Source organism: Muscardinus avellanarius (genome assembly GCF_963383645.1).
Source record: "Muscardinus avellanarius genome assembly, chromosome: 4".
Lineage (NCBI taxonomy): Eukaryota > Metazoa > Chordata > Mammalia > Rodentia > Gliridae > Muscardinus > Muscardinus avellanarius.
This window is the reverse complement of record NC_137789.1, coordinates 66,122,976-66,142,118: the sequence shown is the minus strand read 5'-3', so window position 1 is coordinate 66,142,118 and position 19,143 is coordinate 66,122,976. Positions and strand designations below refer to the sequence as shown.

Genomic DNA, 19,143 nt, shown 5'->3' with positions numbered 1-19,143 from the left:
TGTTATAAATATTAAAAAATACTTGGTGCATGATTGTTGCTCTATGAATGAGTCAGTGAATGACTATCTTAATGGACACACTTGGACAGATTTATGACCCATTTTTTCCCTTATGCTATTTTTCATGTATTTTCCTTAGCTGAGAGTTTTAATCACTCAGATCTCTTAGCCTTGTTCATTATACACCTTTTGCTTAGAACGTTCTTCCCTGAAGCCAAGCCCACTGTGTTGGTTCCCTAAGTCAGTCCTTGAATGGCACGCTCTCTGTCACATCTTTTGGAGTGTGCCTGTAGGCCTCTGAGCTGACCCTGCTGCTTTACTTTTTTGCACCCCCATCCCCAGCCTGATCAAACTGTTAGCTCCTTGAGGACAGAATATCTTCATCTTGTTTACTGTTATCTCCAAAGATAGTTTTACAGACATCATTTGTTTCTTACTTCAAGTTAAAGTCTTAAATTTCCCCCTTGGCATTGGAATAGCTTGTCTTATTGCCTTCCTAAGGTCTGGGCCAGCCACAAGGACGGCTTCTGCTTACGTTCACTGGGATAGCTATGTGATCGCAAAAGTTGTTTACTTTGGTGACTTAAAATTAAAACCATTTTTCTTATGTTTTAAAGTAAGTGTTTTAGTTACTACATTAAGAAAGGAAAATAGTCTTATTTCAACAAATCTCTACATGTTATTGAATAAGTGCTAAATACTTTTCTACTTTCCAAGCTACTTATGATTTTTGTGTGACTGAAACACCTTAATTCCAAGTCCAGTTAGATAACATAAGTGCTGAAAAACAAATAGTTCTCACCATCTGCAAAGGAGTTCCCTTTAACTCTCTGACACAGTGAGACACTGGGACATCATTCTTTGTCAATTATGTGCAAAGAGGCAAAAGAGTTCGCAAAATAATGTCACTCAAAAGCACCATCCTCCCCCGTGTCCTGCCTTCCACCTGCCTTATGAAGGCACAGCACACGGGGCCCAGGCACTAGTAGCAGGACTGAGGAAAGCTGACCTTGGAAACACTGAGAGAATACTGAGCTGAGCCCAGATAGAGGCTCCATTGTACCTGGGCTGAAACAGGAGCAGCCCACTGGGACCGCAACTTAAACACATTTTGGGGAAGTTGAAGTTACAGGCCTTCTTTTGCTCTATTCAGGCTTAAAAAAAAAAAGGAGGGGGGTGCCTTGAATTCCTTTTCCTACTAAGCAAACTTCCTATGAAGGCGCTGGGGTAGACTGGCTGTACAAAGTAGTGACTCTTTCCTCCCAATCGACAATTAGCACACACCTGTCAAAATCAAAGATCTAAATGAAACGCCTGTCAGAGGTGATGCTGGTGGGTCAGTTTCGTAGGATTTTTAAATAAACAGACAGCCATGCTGTCCAAGGCTGAAACAGTGCCATTTCTATTTATTAGGATGAAAGGCACTCCTTTTCCTGTGACACTGCTGGGTGGCAGGTACTAAGTAGGGTTCCTAGTTCTGTCTTTGCAGGCGAGCCCTCTCAGGAGCTCCTCAGGATTAACACTGCAAAGGTCACACGTTGGTGAGAAGCAAGGATTGAGTCCAGGTCTGCGCCTCTCTGAAGTCACTTCTTTTCCTCAGACCGCACGGCTCCCAATTGCCTCCTCTAACACAATAGAGAGTCTCGGGCAGAGCTAGGGAAGAAGCTTCATGGGCAGGTTAACAGTCTCATGGAGTAATTACTACAGAGACTCACCACTCCTGGCTTACTTAATAAGCCATTGGATTTTCTGAATCTGGCATTTTCTATACACATTTAGATTATGTGTTTTCAAATTGAAATTTCAGAATGGGACCTCAGCCCTGAGTTCACTTTTCTTTTCCACTTAGCACACTCTTCCTGGGAAATCTTTATGGAATTCCTGGGCAATGGCTCCTTGCTCAAATCTCTCTCCCAAGCTGCAGACCTGTGTAGTCGGCAGCTTGCTGAACCCCACTTATATGTCCAACATGCGCCACAGATTCAATACCTCAAACCCAGAGGCAGAATCTTCCTTCCAAGGCCAGCTCATTCTGCCACGTTTTCTATCTCTACCTAATTGATCGAGCCAGGAACCAAGATTCTTGTAACCCACCGCCTACACTGAATAAACCTTCAGCCCCTACCCAGCCTTCCTTCTTGCCAGCTGCCCCATTCTCTGTTCCCCTGGGAATCCTGGAGATTTCCCACGTGGATTGTTGACACCTCTCACTTCACCATACATTTTATCTCTGTAGCAATGTTCAAAAACCCAACTCCTTAGCGAAGTGCTCAAGCCTTTCAGGATGGGGTGCCTGACGCCCCTCCCTCATGCCCAGGTCCCAGGTGCCCTGGGCACTGTATTGCTCACTCTAAACCCGAAAGCAGGCTCTCTCATGCTAATCGGCCCTTCCTGGGGTCATTTCTCAAACCTGCTTGGCCTTGCTGCCTCTGCCCCCGTTTGGGCAGCCAATCTGCCTTGGCATTCTGCTAAGCTCCTCTGCCTCGTCCCTGGTGGGCGTCACACTTGCACATGGCCATCCTTGCGCTCTCCTGTCTGCGCCTAGCATCCTGGCTCCTTAAGGGTGGAGAGCATATTTCATTATCTTGTCTTCCATGCCTCACTAGAATGCAAAATGGAGCAAACCCAGGACAATTTCTAGCAAGTAGTTGTATTTATCTGTCACACAGAAGGCTGCTAAAATAGTATTTCTGCCTGTTGGAGAACAGGAATCCGTCTGTCTGCTGACCTATCTCCCAACAAATCCCAAGCTGATTTGGGGTTGCTTGAACATTCATGGTATTTAGTTTGTAAGACCTAGCAAGACATAAAAGCTCTGGAAGACACCCTGGAAGAGGTGGGTCAGTTGCAGGGCTCTGTGCTGCTGCATGCCTTGTGAGAGCACCGAGGTCTGTTCCTGCCTTGTCTACGGCTCAACAGGAACAGCCAGGTCCTTGGACACACCTAGAAACATTTGGTGCAAAGATATTTGCAAAAAGAAGCCTGGGTTTCAATCTCAGCCCTACCACTACCTAACCAAGCGGCTTTGGGAAAAACCCTCTGCTTGGCTTTTCCACACTTGCAAACTAGAGATTCTGAGTGTGTTTACAGAGCTGATGGAAAATCAAAGTCATGGTTACTTCACTGACATGAGAGGAGTGTCCCTGAGGTCCACCACCCTCCTGCCCGCTTTGCCAGGGCTCTGGCCAGCAGCCTGAGCCAGCCTGCCTCTGGGGCCTGCCGCCTTGGGATGACATCTGTAGTGGGAGGGGACGCTCTGTGTGGCTGAGTGACTATAGTCACAGGGTTCTGCTCCATAACAGCACAGCCAAGTTCCACCAGCCACGCTTCGTGACAGGTGATTGGAAGACAAGTTAAGGAAAACCTATCAGCTCAGGCCAAAGAAAGGCGGGTCTTGTGCCAGGAAGCCAGCACCCTTATTATCATCTGAGAGGGACCCTGAAAGATGGTACGGTGCAACTAAGGCGCAGCAGCTACTGAGCTGCTCACAGGTGCCACAGCACACCTCCCTCATCTGGCCAGGTGAGGGGGGGGGATGTGCGTATAGATAAAGCACAATGATGGCCAACACCTGTGATCCCAGCCCTTGGGAGGCTGAAACAGAAGGGTCACAGGTTTGAGGCCAACCTAGGCGGTGTAGCACGACCCTATTTCAAAGTAAAATAAATAAATAAATAAATAGGGCTGGGGTGTAGCTTGGAGGTAGAATGACCCTGGGTTCAATCCTCAGTCCCACACATCTACAAACAAACAAACAAGCAAACAAAAGTTTTTGCTGGAGCCTGTGCCATTTGCAAACTAACCACTGGCAAATCTGTTGGTGTTTTCTAGTATGATTTCTGTTGGGATTGTATGTAAGAATTTTGGCACCAAGCCACTTATGGTTTCATGCCCCTTAGCCCAGCCCTCCTTACGTCTCTTCCGTTCCTCCCTGCTCAGCAGTACAGTGCTCAGCCCAGTGCTCTCTGTGCAGAGAAAACTCCATCAGCAACCACAGCAGCTTGGACTGCCTTGGTGCTTCCTGGGTGGCGGGGCTACTTCTGTGACCTAACAAACCCACTTCTCATCTTAGAAATGTAACCACCTTTCCAGTTACTCAGGTTCTTCTTCCTTCTCCTCCTCATTCTTTTTCTTTGTTTTGTACTGGAGATTGAACCCAAGGACATTTTACCTCTGAGCTATAACACCCCCCATATTTTTTTTATTTTGAAACAGGTCTTGCTAAGTTGATGAGGATGTCCTCGAACTCATAATACTCCTATCTCAGCCTCCCAATACCAAGATTTTGATTCTGCTTCTCTCCCCGCCTCCATTTGATCTACTAGCAAACCTTGCCAGGTTTCTACCAAGATATACTCTACTGTAAGTTCCGCTGTTTCTTACTGTATGCACAAGTCTACAGCCTCAGCCACAACATACTGTTCACGTTGGCTGCCTGCAATAATTTTGAGCTGGATGCATGGGCTCCACTCTTGCCTCCATTTCTCATTTCAAACAGGCTGATATTTTATAAAATATAAATACTGTTATATCATGGCCATGCTTAAATTCTCCAGCAGCTTCCCATTAAAATTAAGAACAAAACAAAACAAAAACCCAAAACTCTTCACCATGGTCTACAGGGCCCTTCATGCTGGTCTTCCCCCACCCACCATGTTTCAGCCACAGTGGCTGTCTCAATGTCTCAATTCTTTCTTTCTTTCTTTCTTTCTTTCTTTCTTTCTTTCTTCCTTTCTTCCTTTCTTCCTTTCTTCCTTTCTTTCTCTTTCTTTTCTCAGTGGTACTGGGGTTGAAACCCAGAGGCTTTCTTCCTCTGAGCTATACTCCCAGTCCTATTTTATATTTTATTTGGAAACAGGGCCTCAATAAATTGCTGAGAGCCTCACTAAGTAGCTGAGGCTGGCTTTGAACGTGTGCGATCCTCCTGTCTCAGCCTCCCAAGTGCAGGGATTACAAGCGTGCGCCACTATGTCCGGCTCAATTCTTTCTTGAAAGAGCAAAACTCACCCCCACCTCAGGGCCTTTGCACTTGCTGTGCCTTCCCAGGTGCTCTGTTACCATTTTGTTGTGCTGCCCCCTTACACTTCCTGGTTTCTTCACAGATGTTACCTCTTTAGGAACATTTCTTCCTGACCAAATGCAGCTAAACATGCCTCACTCTAATTGGCCACTTATTCAAGACTTCTTTTCTTCCTTGCATTCATTTCTGCTTGAAAGCATTCAGTTTACATGGTACTTATTTCCTTCTTCCTTTCATAGCACTAACTAGAGTGTCCGTGACTCACTGGTCACTGTGTCCCCGGCACCTAGAACCATGTGTAGGTGCTTAATAGTCACCCAGTAAGCAGGTATTGATTACTGAGAGAAGAAAAGGAATGACAAAGTAGAAAGAGACTACAAGATGCTGTGACCACCTTGAGCCATCACAGAGGAATGACATTAACAACCATATCATTCAGAAAAAACCTTTGGCAACTTTTTAAATATATTTACCTTCAATATAGCATAGACACTGAAATCAAGATCAGATACTATAATACCTTCAATATAGCATAGACACTGAAATCAAGATCAGATACTATAATTTACTGTATAGACTGGTTATTACAATCATATTGTGGTAGCCTTTAAAAATATATTTCTCACGCCGGGCATGGTGGCGCACGCTTGTAATCCCCGCGCTTGGGAGGCAGAGACAGGAGGATCACGCAGGTTGGAAGCTAGCCCCGCGCGCTGGCTTAGGAGACCCTGTTTCCAAATAAAAATGCAAAAATAGGTCTGGGAGTGTAGCCCGGAGGTAGAAGGGCTTCCAGGAACCCCAGTACCACCAAAAAAAAAAAAAAAAAAAATATATATATATATATATATATATATATATATATATTTCTCTGCTTTTAATATGCCATTAACTTTAACATTAAGGCTGTCCTATATTTTATAGCCAACTTTTAAAACTCGGATCATGAGTATTTTCCCTATATATAATAATAAAAAGTATAAAACCAAATTTTCAATGAGGGAGTACCATAATTTATTTAATTACTACTATATCACTATAACTTAGAGGTATAAAACACCATATGGGGATAGAGGGTAGGGTTGAGTTGACTTCTGAGAGGTGTCAGGCCAGAGTTAGAGCCCACTGCTCAGTAGATGCGTGGTCTAACACAATTTTTATTTTAACCATCCCAAGCTTCACTTGGCTCTTCTATAAAACAGCTAATAAGAGTGTTACTACCATCAGGATAAATGTAATGGAATAATATATGAGAAACACTTAGGATAGATGCCCAAAGAATAGTTGTTACTCTTCTCTCCATTATCTGTCTGCACCTCCATCTGTCTCTATCTACTGTGCATTGGGGTGCTGGGGTTGGCAGCCAGGGCCTTAAACACACTAACTGCAAGCTCCACCAGTGACTATACTTCCAGTCCTCATTTTTGACTCTAAAAGTAGAATTACTGAGCAAAAGGATCAGCCCTTTAAGGCACCAAATACATGTCATCAAAAGGAGAGTGCTTTATGAAACCACTATCAATTTGCTACCTTACCAGCAATGCACAGAGTATTCTATTTACTGCACTGGAGACGTCTACTGAATCGACTCACAAACTCGTTTTTTTTTTGCTTTAAAAGAAAAGTCACTGTAGCTTACTCTGTAACTGATGTTGCTACCTAAACATGTCTACGGTCCCTGGGTTTGGCCTTTGACTCACTCAACCCATACTCTAGTGAGACCAGAACCTTCTGTCCCAGGCCCTTCTCCTAATGGAGAGTGTTAACAACTCAAGGTGCTATGAATACAGAGACTTAAATATCAGACCTGCGAGGGGAGTATACAGATAGAAGGTCTTGGAAAGCAGGGAATATTCATGTTGTTGTTTTTTTTTTAATTTTATTTTATTGGTGCACTGTATTCATACATCATAGTGGGATACAAACTTTTGTAGACATACATGCACACATTGCCCAGTCAGTCCCCACCCGATCCCCACCCCATTCTCTCCCCATCCCTCCCTCCCATGCTTGGCTTAGTGGTTGACATCTAGTATTATAGCAATATCCAAAATTAAAAATGATAATCTCACATAACAGTTTCATTTGTCTGATGCCAAGCTTTTGATGATTTAAAGATAACATTTCAATGTTTCTTTTTGCTTTCTTTCTTACCAGAGCATATTTTTTTCTGTTTTTTTGGTGAAACTATCATATATTTATATATTTATTTTTCAGAAAAAAATCTATCCTAATATGGAATATGAATTCTAGATACCCAAAACGATCTTGAAGAAGAACAAAGCTAGCAGATATATATTTTCTGATTTCAAACCATATAAAGCTACAATAATTAAACAGTGTAGTACTGTTCTAAAGGCAGATATATAAACCATTGGAGTTAAATACAAGCCTAGAGCTAAATTCTTCCCTATATTGTCAAGTTATTTTTGATAAGGTTTCCACGAAGATTTGGTGGTGGAAATAATATTCTTTTAACTAAATATTGTTGAAAAATAATAATTACATGGAAAAGAATAAAATTGGACCCTTACCTAATCCCACATACAAGTATTAACTCAAAATAGATAAAAGACCTAAATATAAATCTTAAGACTATAAACTTTTAGGAGAAAATCCGGGTCATAAAACCTCACAACATTGAAATTGGCAGTGATTTCTTGGATATGATTTCAATGGCACAGGCAACAGAAGAATATACAAACTCCCTAAAAAATAAAAAAAAATATTGTATATCCAAAGACAATGTAAACAGAGTTAAAAGTTACTAATAGAATGGGATAAAATATTTCCAAATGCTATATCTGAAGGTATATTAATATCCCAACTAGAAATCCTAAAAATTAACAACAATAAAGGCAAACAATACAATTTAGAGATAGGTAAAAGACTAACATATAATGAATCTCCACAGATAACCAATCTTATTTGTCTGTTGGATGGAAAATCTTGTTTCTCTGGTTCTGGTGAGTGTGACCTATTTCTTCTTTGTAGTTAATCTCTTTGAGTATTTTCTCTAGCGCTGGTTTTGAAGACATAAATTCCTTCAGTTTCTGTTTGTCATGGAAGCTTCTTATTTCTCCATCTAATTTGATAGAAAGTTTTGCTGGATAGGAAATTTTTGGCTGGAAGTTGTTTTCTTTCAGAGTTTGGAATATGTTACTCTAAGCCCTTCTGGCTCTCATGACTTGGTTTGGGAAGTCTGGAGTGATTCTAATTGGTTTGCCTCTGAATGTCACTTGGCCCTTTGTTTTTGTTGCCTTTAAGATTCTCTGCTTGGCTTCCATATTGGTCATTTTGACAATTATGTGGCGTGGGGATCCTCTTCTCCGATCCTGTCTAAAGGGAGTTCTATAAGTTTCCTGGACCTGTGTATCAACCTCTTGCTCTATGTTTGGAAAATTTTCTGCTATTACTTCCTTGAAGAGATTGTTGATCCCTTTGGTTTCACTTTCTTTTCCCTCCTCTATTCCAATTATTCTTAGGTTAGCTCTCTTAAGATGGGCCCATATTTCTTCAATGTCAGATTCCTGCTGTCGGATATTTTTTTCTAGATTAGAAACTATGCGTTCATTTTTGGATTGCTCATCTTCTAAGAGCGAGATTCTGTTCTCCATGTGTTCTAATCGGTTGTTTGTGCTTTGAATTGAGGCCTTTACTTCATTAATTGCATCCTTTATCTCTTTTTGGCTCTCTCTGAGTTCTTTTCGAAGCACCTCTATTATTTCTACAGTTATTTTCCTGATTTGATCTTCTAGAAATCTCTGATTTTCTGTTTTATCGGGTTCTGATGTTGTGGGGTTGTGGGTGGTATTCATTGCTCCAGTATTATTCCTCTTTCCCATGATTTCGGATGCTTGTGCCTTCTCTGGGTTCTTCCCTTGGGTCACTATGACTTCACTTAAGGTGTTCTGGATCTCGAGTCAGTAGTATCTCAGACCCCACTTCTCCTTTCGCTCCCACTAAAAAGTGTCCCAAGAGAGTGACGAGGGGCACACTCATGTAGCTCTCATTCACAGTTGGTGAGCATGACATGCTCAGCAGCTCTGCACGCCTGTGCTCACACACCCCAGAGGGCTTCACACTACTTTCCAGCTCAGATCCCTGCACAGAGGATGGGAAACTGGGGACCAGAAAACAGGTTCCTGTCTAATCATTTGTGGAGGGGTCCTGGGGATGGAATCCAGGGGCATTCTACCTACAAGCTATACCTCCAGCATCTTTTATGGTTTATTTTGAATCAGGCTCTCACTAAGTTGCTGAGGGCCTCGCTAAGTGACTGAGGTTGGTCTGGAACCTGGGATCCTCCTGTCTCAGCCTCTCACGGACTGAGATAAAGGTGTGCGCCCAGCTCTTGCTCACGCTTGAAGGCCAACACATCACCACTGCCGAAGACAGCAACACCACCAGTGAACCCACTCTGCCGAACACCAGTGAAATCCCATCACCTAACATTACTTAAGAAGATTCAACATAAGCTTAATGCTTCCTTTTTATTTAGGCTTATATCCATCTTTATAAAACATTTTCTTTTTAACTGTGGAAAAACCCAGTGGGAGAATTGACCAGCAGCAGATTAAACTGCTACACTGTCATTGTTTAAGACCTTTCCTCGCCTCACTGCCTGCAGATCTCCTGTCAGTAACAACCCACAGAATGAACTCTTTCTACACCCAGAGCCACACCTAACCAAAGAGGCTGAAGAAAAAAGCTCTCCGATTCTATACTGTCATTCATAAAAAATGACTTCTATAGAGCCTCATCGTGTTGCATGTGGAGACCTTTCTTGTAAAGTGATATGCAGGACATTAGTCAGACTAGAAATAGGCAAGCCAGGAGTATGCTCTGGAACTAATGTCTAACCTGTCTCTGCTGGGGAAAATATTATATATATCCTAGGATAATTATGTCTCCCTGTCACTTACATTCCTAAACACATGAAAACATTTTTAATGATACAGAAAAACAAATTTTCTCCTTTTCTTTCTTTTCCTGAAGTACCAACACAATTAATGTATATTATTATTTTTTAAATGAAAAACGCAGTAAGTGAACCACAAGCAAGGCTTTTAAAATAAAAAAAGTTAGCATTTTATTTCTTAGAGTTATTAGGATATTTCTAAGTCCCATTAAAAGTTATTGGGTTAAATTCCTAAATCATATCCTAATAACCATTCGAAGTACATACTTTGATAACACAACAAATATTACTGGAAGCCCCATGCATAGTGTATTTAATTATTTAAAATGTCTTATCAAGCAAGAATGAAGTAAACCAGATATACAGATGGGCAGATGTGAAAAAGTTAAGATTTTGAAAGAAAAGAAAAAGGCCAAATGTCAACAATTAAAGTTTAGAAATCACATTCCAAGCTTACCAAGACTGTTAAATTCCTTCCAATTACTTGTACCATAGACCCTAAAAAGCTTTAAACAAAGTAATTTACATATGTTAAAATGCTCAAGTCCCCTGAGACCACACATTGCTAAGGATGTGTGAAATCATGCATTACTCCACCATTGCTGCCCGATGAGATAATTCTGGTTTTCTTTAGAGTGTTATGCTAATAAACTTATTTTTTGCCAGAAAATATTTTTACTTTTTATTTTGAAAGAAGCTTATATTTGCAATAAACAGTCCCAGGTTTGTTGAATTACAAAATATAAAATGAAAGATGCAAATAAGAACAAATTTATTTTTAAAATTTTATGAAAATCTAGAGCAAAGATTTTCCAATGACAGAAACTAAACGAATCTTTCACGGTTACTTTAGTTGATATCTTTGTATTATTCTTGCGTAAAATAAATTAAAATCAATTTTTATAAAGTTAGAAGCTTAGAAATTTTCCCACTATTGTTTTATGTATTTGGTCGAATTTTTCTTCATTCTCTTTTTAAGTTTATCTTTAATTAGAAACTGAATAGAATGCCAAGAATAGATCGAATATTTCAATAATTGCACAGACCACTACTTATTCTTTTTAAAAATTTTTTTGTTTATAAAAAACATACATCACCTCTACTTTGTATTTATTTGTTTAAGGAATATTTCAGTATTTATATACACTTCAGTGTAAATCTCAATTAAGAAAATGAAATTTTGCACTGAATCAAAGCTGAGTTTAGAAGTGTTTGGTTTGTATTATACCAACTTTTTACTTTGCCTTACTTCTCCCTCTTCACCACATAGCTGACACTGTATAGGGAAGCTTTGGCATTTTTAAGAAGGTAGAGTTTCAAAAGCTAGCAAAGTACTGCTAACGTCTTCTTGATGGGCATTATTAACACCTATTAACATCAATAAGAGAATAACAGGGTTGTACCCATGACAAAATATCAACCTAGTTTATATCTTTAGAAACAAACTGAAACTTAGGAAAGGAATTTAACACATTAGCAAAATACAGAATTATTTCGTGTTGCTTTCTTGTGAAGTGAAATACAACCATAAATCAGAAACAGCTTTTGAAAAGAAGTATGATTATTAAGCTTTTATGTAGGCAATTCTGAACTTGTCACTTACTTAGAATATTTCTACCTTAAAAAATATCAATGACATACATGTCATTTCCTTAAGGAAAGCACATACTTTAAAATGTAAAAAATAAAAATTGCATTTGATTTCTAAGTGTAGAAATAAATATTTCATTATGGAATAAAAAGTAAAGCGCATTTAAATAATTTATTGCACTGGAAGTTGCCAATTCGTCTGTGAGTCGTTTCATTGCAGATGAAAAGAAGTCAAAATACAGGACAGATGTTGAACAAACCACATTTAAGTTCTGTCACACACGGGTATTTTTCAAATGATTTTGGCTCATCTATTAAATAAGGTGCATTTTGCTTGATTTTGAAAAGGGAAACATCAGGAAATATTTAAAGGGCAATTGCTGCCAATTAACTTTGATCAGTTAAAGTTCTATTTGAATCTTTGGGATTCTTCTCCTGTCTGAAATAACATACATTTCTAAAATCTAGCAAAACAACAACTTGATGATTAATGCCTGTTGGCAGCCCTACCACAAGCTTGCTTAACAGCAGGATTTAAATAAACAACTGTCTCCATTAAGAAGAGCAAAATGTAGTTATAGTCATGTTTTCTCATAATGGAGCTGTGAAAAAACAATACTCCTTATTTTTAAGAATGCTGCTTACTGAGATCCCCGTGTCAGTGCCCATAACACATTTATCTAGCCATCTTACACAAGTTTCCCTTAAATCACAATGGACCAATAAAATCATCAGCAGTTGAACCTAAGGAATCTGAGCAACCCAAACACTTAAATAATCTCCAAACAACTGGACTCGCCAGAAAAAACATCTGACTTCACACATTTAGAGTCTGACATGGACAACACATGTGAGGACTGTGAATCCTGTTGGGTTCTGAAGGAAACATATCAACAGTGACTCTGGAGCTGAGAAAGATGTAGCTTCTGATCATCAACAAAGTGTAATACTTAGAATTCTTGACCTTAAATTTTAACCCTTACCAATAGTCATGTGGTATCTAACTTTGAAATACAACAAACCAAAGTAAAACAGAAAAGAAACACCATTAAAGCAGACTGTTGGCATATAATCGTAACTACTTGGTCCCATTATTCCAGTTGTTTATCTTAAAATGTACTATCCATTGCAGTTTTTACAATCAACTGTATTTATTTCCTGACATGCGACATGGAGTATGTATAAAACAATTAGAACTTACCTCTAAGTCATTAAAAAATAGATGCGTGTCTGCCAAGTTGAAAATCATTTCTTCCATTCGCAGTCCAAGGGAAACTGATGTGGGTGGATCCTAAAACAAGAATTTTGCCAGTCAAGAACTCTTCAGATTACACGAAATATAGTGTCATTAAAAGTTAATCTGCAGTCAGGCGTGGTGGTGCATACTTGTAATCCCAGTATTTGGGAGGCTGAGACAGGAGGATTGCTGTTTGCCGACAGCTTCAGCTACTTAGTGAGGCCCTTTGCAACTCAGTAAGACCCTGTTTCAAAATAAAGAATAAAAAATAGTGCTGGGGGTGTAGCTTGGAGGTAGAATGCCCCTGGGTTCCATCTCCAGTACCTCAGAAGAAAACAAAAAAGTTAATCTGCTTCAGCTGGGCATGATGGTGCATGCTTCTAATCCCAGCATTTGGGAGGCCGAGACAGGAGGATCCAGGTTTGCGGCCAGCCCCAGCTACTTAGTAAAGCCCTCTGCAACTTAGTGAGACCCTGTTTCAAAATAAAGAATAAAAAATCAGGCTGGGGGGTGTAGCTTGGAGGTAGAATGCCCCTGGGTTCTATCCTCAGCACTACATTTAAATAAATAAATTAAAAAGAAAAAGCTAATCTGCTTCAGGAAAGGTGAAAAGCAAGAGACACTTAAGGAGATGGGCTCCAGCTGCTCTGGGTGCTAGGGATTTATTATTTCTGCAAATTTTAGTGATTTGCTAAAAAAAAAAGTACCACAGATATTGTTATTTTGCATTAGAAGTAACTTGTTGCCTAAAGTATGACACAGATTATAGGATTTAGGGTTATTTAGACACACAAGGTAGAGGAAATTCAGCTGTGTTTCATGAACAAGAAATTCAGTGAATCAAGAAGTCATTGTTTATATTATGTTAGAATACATTAAGACTTTCTAAAAGTATTCTCAGAAAGTTTAGAAAATATACTATAACTTTAGAAATGTAACCCTGTGTTACCTTTAGATGATAACTCTGTCTCATTATTTTTATTTATTCAGACTACTGCCTGCCAATTTTGAGTATACTTAAAGTAGATAGTAGTAGCCATGCTGACCATTTGGCTCCATGTCCAGCTGAGGGGCAGATCTTGCCATCACATGATACGTCCAGGCATCATACAACTGGTACTGCTCACAGAGGAGAAAGCACCGGCAGTCTGAAGTGTCCAGGGGCTTCCACCTTATGCTTAAGGCCTGGGACACTATGGTGATTACTCAGTCTGTCCCCTACAGCCCACATCTTGATGATATCTACTGGCACTGAAATAAACTTGGGGATATGCAGATGTTTGCATTCTTTATGGTGTTATTGTATTTGTAATGTTTGAAAAATGTTTGTAAAATTTGAAATCCAGGAAGCAATATAATTCATGGCTGAAATACTAAGAAGCAGGAGAGAGTATACAAGGAATATGAAATGAGTTTTTGAAAGTTTTATTGCCATTCTAAAAACAGTATCAACTTTTATATGAATGGCATCTTAAATTTTTCTGAAGTATAATAATTTCTGATATGCTATTTTATTACTGCAACAAACACTTGGAATATGAAATCTATCTGTATCATTATTTAAACAGGGAAAGTGTACTAATTACAGAAAGTATGCCTTCAGGTATGCCCTTCATTTGAGCTCTGTGACAGGGAGGAAATAAAGACTCACAGATAAGTGTCCAAGAGCTGCTAGGAGGTACCCAGAAAAACAATTCCCTCACACTGCCTGTGTGCCAACTCATACTCCTTAGCTTTCTCAAATTGTCCTTGTTTAATGTGACCTAAAATCTATGAAATTTTATAGGTTGCGGAAGAATTAAAAACAGTTGACAAAGATGAGTGTGGTGGTGCATACCTGTTATTTCAGTACTTGGAAGGTGACAGGAGGATTGCAGGTTCGAGGCCAGCCTTAGCACTGAGAGCCTCAGTGAGGCTCTCAGCCACTTAGTGAGATCCTATTTCCAAATAAAAATAAAAAGGGCTGGGGGTTTAGCTTAGAGGTAGAATGCCCCTGGGTCTATTCCCCAGTATTATAACAATAACAACAACAACAAAACAACAACAACATAAAGTTGACAAATATAAAAATTTTTTTTTTTTAGGAAATTGTTCATTCACAAGGATTCTAACTATCCGTGAGCATTCTGGAAAAAGCAAATGTTCAAATGCAAATGTGCCTTAGAGCAGAATTAACCAGTAGGGGAAGTTCAGACAGCCGTTTCTAAAACAAAACACCTGACTAAGGTGTATACGCCCTCTAGTCCAGGCCAATAAAAATACACTGACTTGTCTCATAACCATGTCAATGAATCTTTTTATGTGGCAAGGGTGGAGACTTGCCACATTTATTTAATTGCCAATTGTGGAATTTATGTGCCGTAGTATTGTTGCTTTTGAAAAAGTATTATTTCTCCTTGATATGGTTGCTTATTTATATGGCCATCAAGAGAAATACTCTATTCTTTGTTAATATATAGCATACTTTAGCTTTTCTTCATAAATTACAGTAATGACTTGCTGGTTGGAATACTAATAAATTTTAAAGGCTTGTTCAGTCTTCAGTAAAATGCAACACAGATGTTGGCCTTATTTACCTTCTAATGTTATTCTCAGACTTTAGTTATTAGCAGTCATTCCTTATCAGTTGTTATACCCGCCGCTCTACAGTACTGAAACATTTACTATGCCCAAAGAACTGTTAGAAGACGTTAACTAGAAAGAATCTTAGAACAGGAACAGGTTCTAATGGAGAGCAGTGTTTCTCAAATATTTTTTTAGCCAAAATTCACAGTAAAAAAAATATCATTTTATACAGATACGTCCGAAATGTAAGTTTAGCTACATAAGACTTTATTCACTGTATGGAATGTATTATGATATTTTCCATTCCCAAGCCTGTCGTGATTGATCTGAACTTTGCTAAGCAGAGCTGAAGATGTCCCCTCATTGATTTTAGAGATGGGGGTTCTGATTTCCAGCACTGTAGTTATTTGTGCATGGTAACTGAGCTGCCGGGTGCAAAACCATCTTATCTTGACTCTTTTACCTAAATTAGCAGGAGAGAAGATAGACAACCATGTCCATGGGGTTGCCTACACCATTCCAACATTTGAAATTCTCCTATGACAGATTTTTATTTTTTTATTCTAATAGATTTTTATACCTTTAAACATGTCTGATACACATTGAATGAGACAAATCTAATACTGAACAGTTAATAAGTTAGTCACAGCTTGATGGCTTATTTTGGCATATTCAGAAGAAGAGAAAACATATTCTTAGGCCCAAACTGAGGCATAGAAATCACCATGTCTTTGGCTTAATTTGTCTTTTCTTGCAAGAACAAATTTCGGGGCTGCAGTTATGAAATAGTTTCTTCTACAACACCATTTTTGTTGTTGTTGTCACTTTGGAAGACGTATTTAGAGCTTTGCCTCCACTTCACAGTAACATTTTACTTATTTGCCAAGTGCCTCTTGTTTTGTTTAACCCTCTATGGTTCTTATCACCACTGTCTATCTTTGCTTGACATTTCTCCCACACTGGAGTTTAAGACAGCACTAATCCTTTGTGGGCCTTCTCCTGCAATCTCATCATCCATCTCCTCCCTAGGACTCTGTTCTCATCTATTCCTTGCTCTCTTCAGACCATCCTAGACCCCAACACTCATGGCTTCACACCCCATTCCACATGGCTCTGCTTTCTCAGATCTGAAATCTCAGCTGCAGACCCATATATCATCTACCCAATGGCCACTTCTTCTTGGACTTCCACAAAGCATCTGAAACTCACCACGGGACAAGTATAATCCATTTTATTTGTCCTGGAAACTTACCATCTGCCTTGTTCAAAAGAATGGCAGCCTACCAACCTCAAACCTTGGTACGTCATCCATGGCCCATCAGTGATGAGGCCCTGCCCCTAGGCCTGGACTCCTGCCTTCCTGATGATCACCACCATTCTTTGTTTTCATGTTTTATTGCCCAAGTTACAAGTCTTTCTGTGGGTATCTTCAAGTTTCCTCCACCGAGGTCTATTTTCAGGGCCTCTCCAACTCCCATCCTACTCTCCCACTGATTTTAAGAAATGTCGAGAAGGAAACACCAAGTGCTGAGTGCAGGTAGATTCCTATCACTCTGAACCTCATTGTGATGTATAAGTACAATGCACCAGTAAAAGTGTGTTAAAAATATAAACATCCAATGCCAGGCGTGGTGGCGCACGCTCGTAATCCCTGCGCTTGGGAGGCAGAGACAGGAGGATCGCTCAGGTTCGAAGCTAGCAGCACGCACTGGCTTAGGAGACCCTGTTTCCAAATTTTTAAAAAAATGTAAAAATAGGTCTGGGAGTGTAGCCCGGAGGTAGAAGGGCTTCCAGGAACCCCGGTACCACCAAATATATATATATATATACATATATATATGTATATATATATATGTATATATATATATATACACATCCAGATACTTCAACAAATTCTAAAGGCCCATAAATGTCAACTTTTATTTATCTCCCCAATGTATGACCTGTTTGTGGTTCTTCAGTTTTTAATCATAAAATCTGTTTCTTCAAGAGATGACTAGATGAGACCTGCATACATTAAAAATGTGCTTATATAGTAAAATATATAGCAAATATATTAAATATGCATTATATTTAAAATATGCTATAAAATATAAATATAACTTGACTTATAATATGAATTGAATATATAAATATAAATGTAGTGTACATTTTATGCTAATTTTAATATATTATGCCATATTTAAATTTAATATATTACCTATAATACAGTTCAGTGGCGCTGATGAAAGCTCTCACCTAGAAGCCTTAAGGAAGACTGAGCAAGGGGTCTGTCCCACTGGTTGCCCACATTAATATACTGTGATCTCTGACCAAGCCTGCACATCCAAGTCACCATCTCTGCAGAGTTTCTCACACAACCCATTTCTCATCTCAGCATCTCCTTGCTCCTGATTCCTCCCAGGTGGGCTCAGCAGCTGCTAGGTACCACAGCTGTTTGTGATCTTGTCTAAAGAGGGCAGAGGATTAGCCTTAGCCCACCCCATACCTTTTTTTTTTTTTTTTTACAAAAAAGACTTGGAATTAAGGAAAGCTTTATTTCTTTTTGCTTTTAGTATAGAATTGGTAACTGAAGAACTAAAACGTGGTTATCAGTTCTCTGAGACCATAATGTAAATTCTATGTACCTACTTTTTATAGAATATTTTGTTCGGTTAGATAATTTTTCTTCTTTCTATAGCATTTTAATAACATTTTTATCTTTTAAGCTATCATTTCCTATTTTTTATTATTCTTATATCCATCTCTCTACTTCTTTGGGAACCAACACAATGCTTGCCTAGCATAAAGAGAGAATATTTAAAATAATTTCAATAAAGAAAAAAATCTAAATTTGATCTTTAGTTAGTTGTTAGTATTCTTTGTAAACAAAATTAAGTTCCTAGCTACCTAGTCTGGGAAAAAAAAATGGACATTTGAATCCTTAATCATTCTATTTATATAACATAGTATTAAACATGCTCATTTGTAAACACTTTCTGATTAAAGAGCAGCTCATTCTTATAATAGCTGCTTATGAAATTTTTCTATTTAATAATATGAATTAAATAGTAGTAGCACAAAGTTTATACACAGTTATTCATATTTTAAACTAAGTAATGGCATACATTACAAAATTTTGCAAAATACATTCTTATGTGCTGTTAAATTTAGGTCTCTGGTCAAAGCTGAATGGTACAGTAAAGAGGCTCAAAAGAGAAAATGCAAAGCAAATGTTTAATCACTTTTCTTGTTTAATGAAGAAACTATAAATTTTATCCAGGTCCCATGCTCAGGAAATTCTTACAGTGGAGATCTTCTTCTTAAGATATTTCTTAGCAAAGGAAAACACAGTAACATCTAACCCCTCCACCCAAGGAATGGAATTCAACCCTACTCCTAAATTATGTGGATATGACATGACATTGCAAATGTCTGCATGAAGTCCTGAGAGTAAAGGAACTTGTTTCAATGCTAGGCTACCCATGCTGTCTTCAGTACATCGAGACATATCATGTCTACTGAATGGAAAGTAACGTTAAATGGAAAAATTAAAAAAAAATATTTCTGCTGAGTGTTTATACCAGGCCTAAAACAATTCTTTGACCTTAATACTTTGTCAAAAGATCTTTAATTGTCCCATTGCCTCAAGATATTTTGCTCATGTCTTTAGAACATAGAAACTAAATTTACGAATTGTTAGCATTGTCCCTGGTCCATTGTTGTCATTTTTTTTAACTGTTTGCTGATTGCTTTTTATTTTTTGGCCATATTGCTATTATTATACTCAATATTCATGGGATAATTCTTTTAAAATAAGGAAAGATTTCTAGA

General features: G+C 38.8%; 1 protein-coding gene across 9 annotated transcripts in view; it reads right to left on the bottom strand.

Moving 5' to 3' along the window:
* The window catches only part of EYA1 (EYA transcriptional coactivator and phosphatase 1), a gene marked incomplete at both ends in the record, with an annotated part of 350,889 nt that overhangs the window by 30,585 nt on the left and 301,161 nt on the right, over window positions 1-19,143 (bottom strand). For 6 of the 9 annotated variants that reach the window (XM_080694448.1, XM_080694455.1, XM_080694454.1 and 3 more), the window contains one exon: window positions 12,730-12,819. The exons of 2 other annotated variants lie outside the window; for them this stretch is intronic. In XM_080694448.1, coding sequence (XP_080550574.1) covers window positions 12,730-12,819 — 90 coding nt within the window. Of the gene's footprint in view, window positions 1-11,759; window positions 11,862-12,729; window positions 12,820-19,143 lie in introns of those variants that run through there. One more of the 9 variants, XM_080694456.1, reaches the window with a different exon arrangement.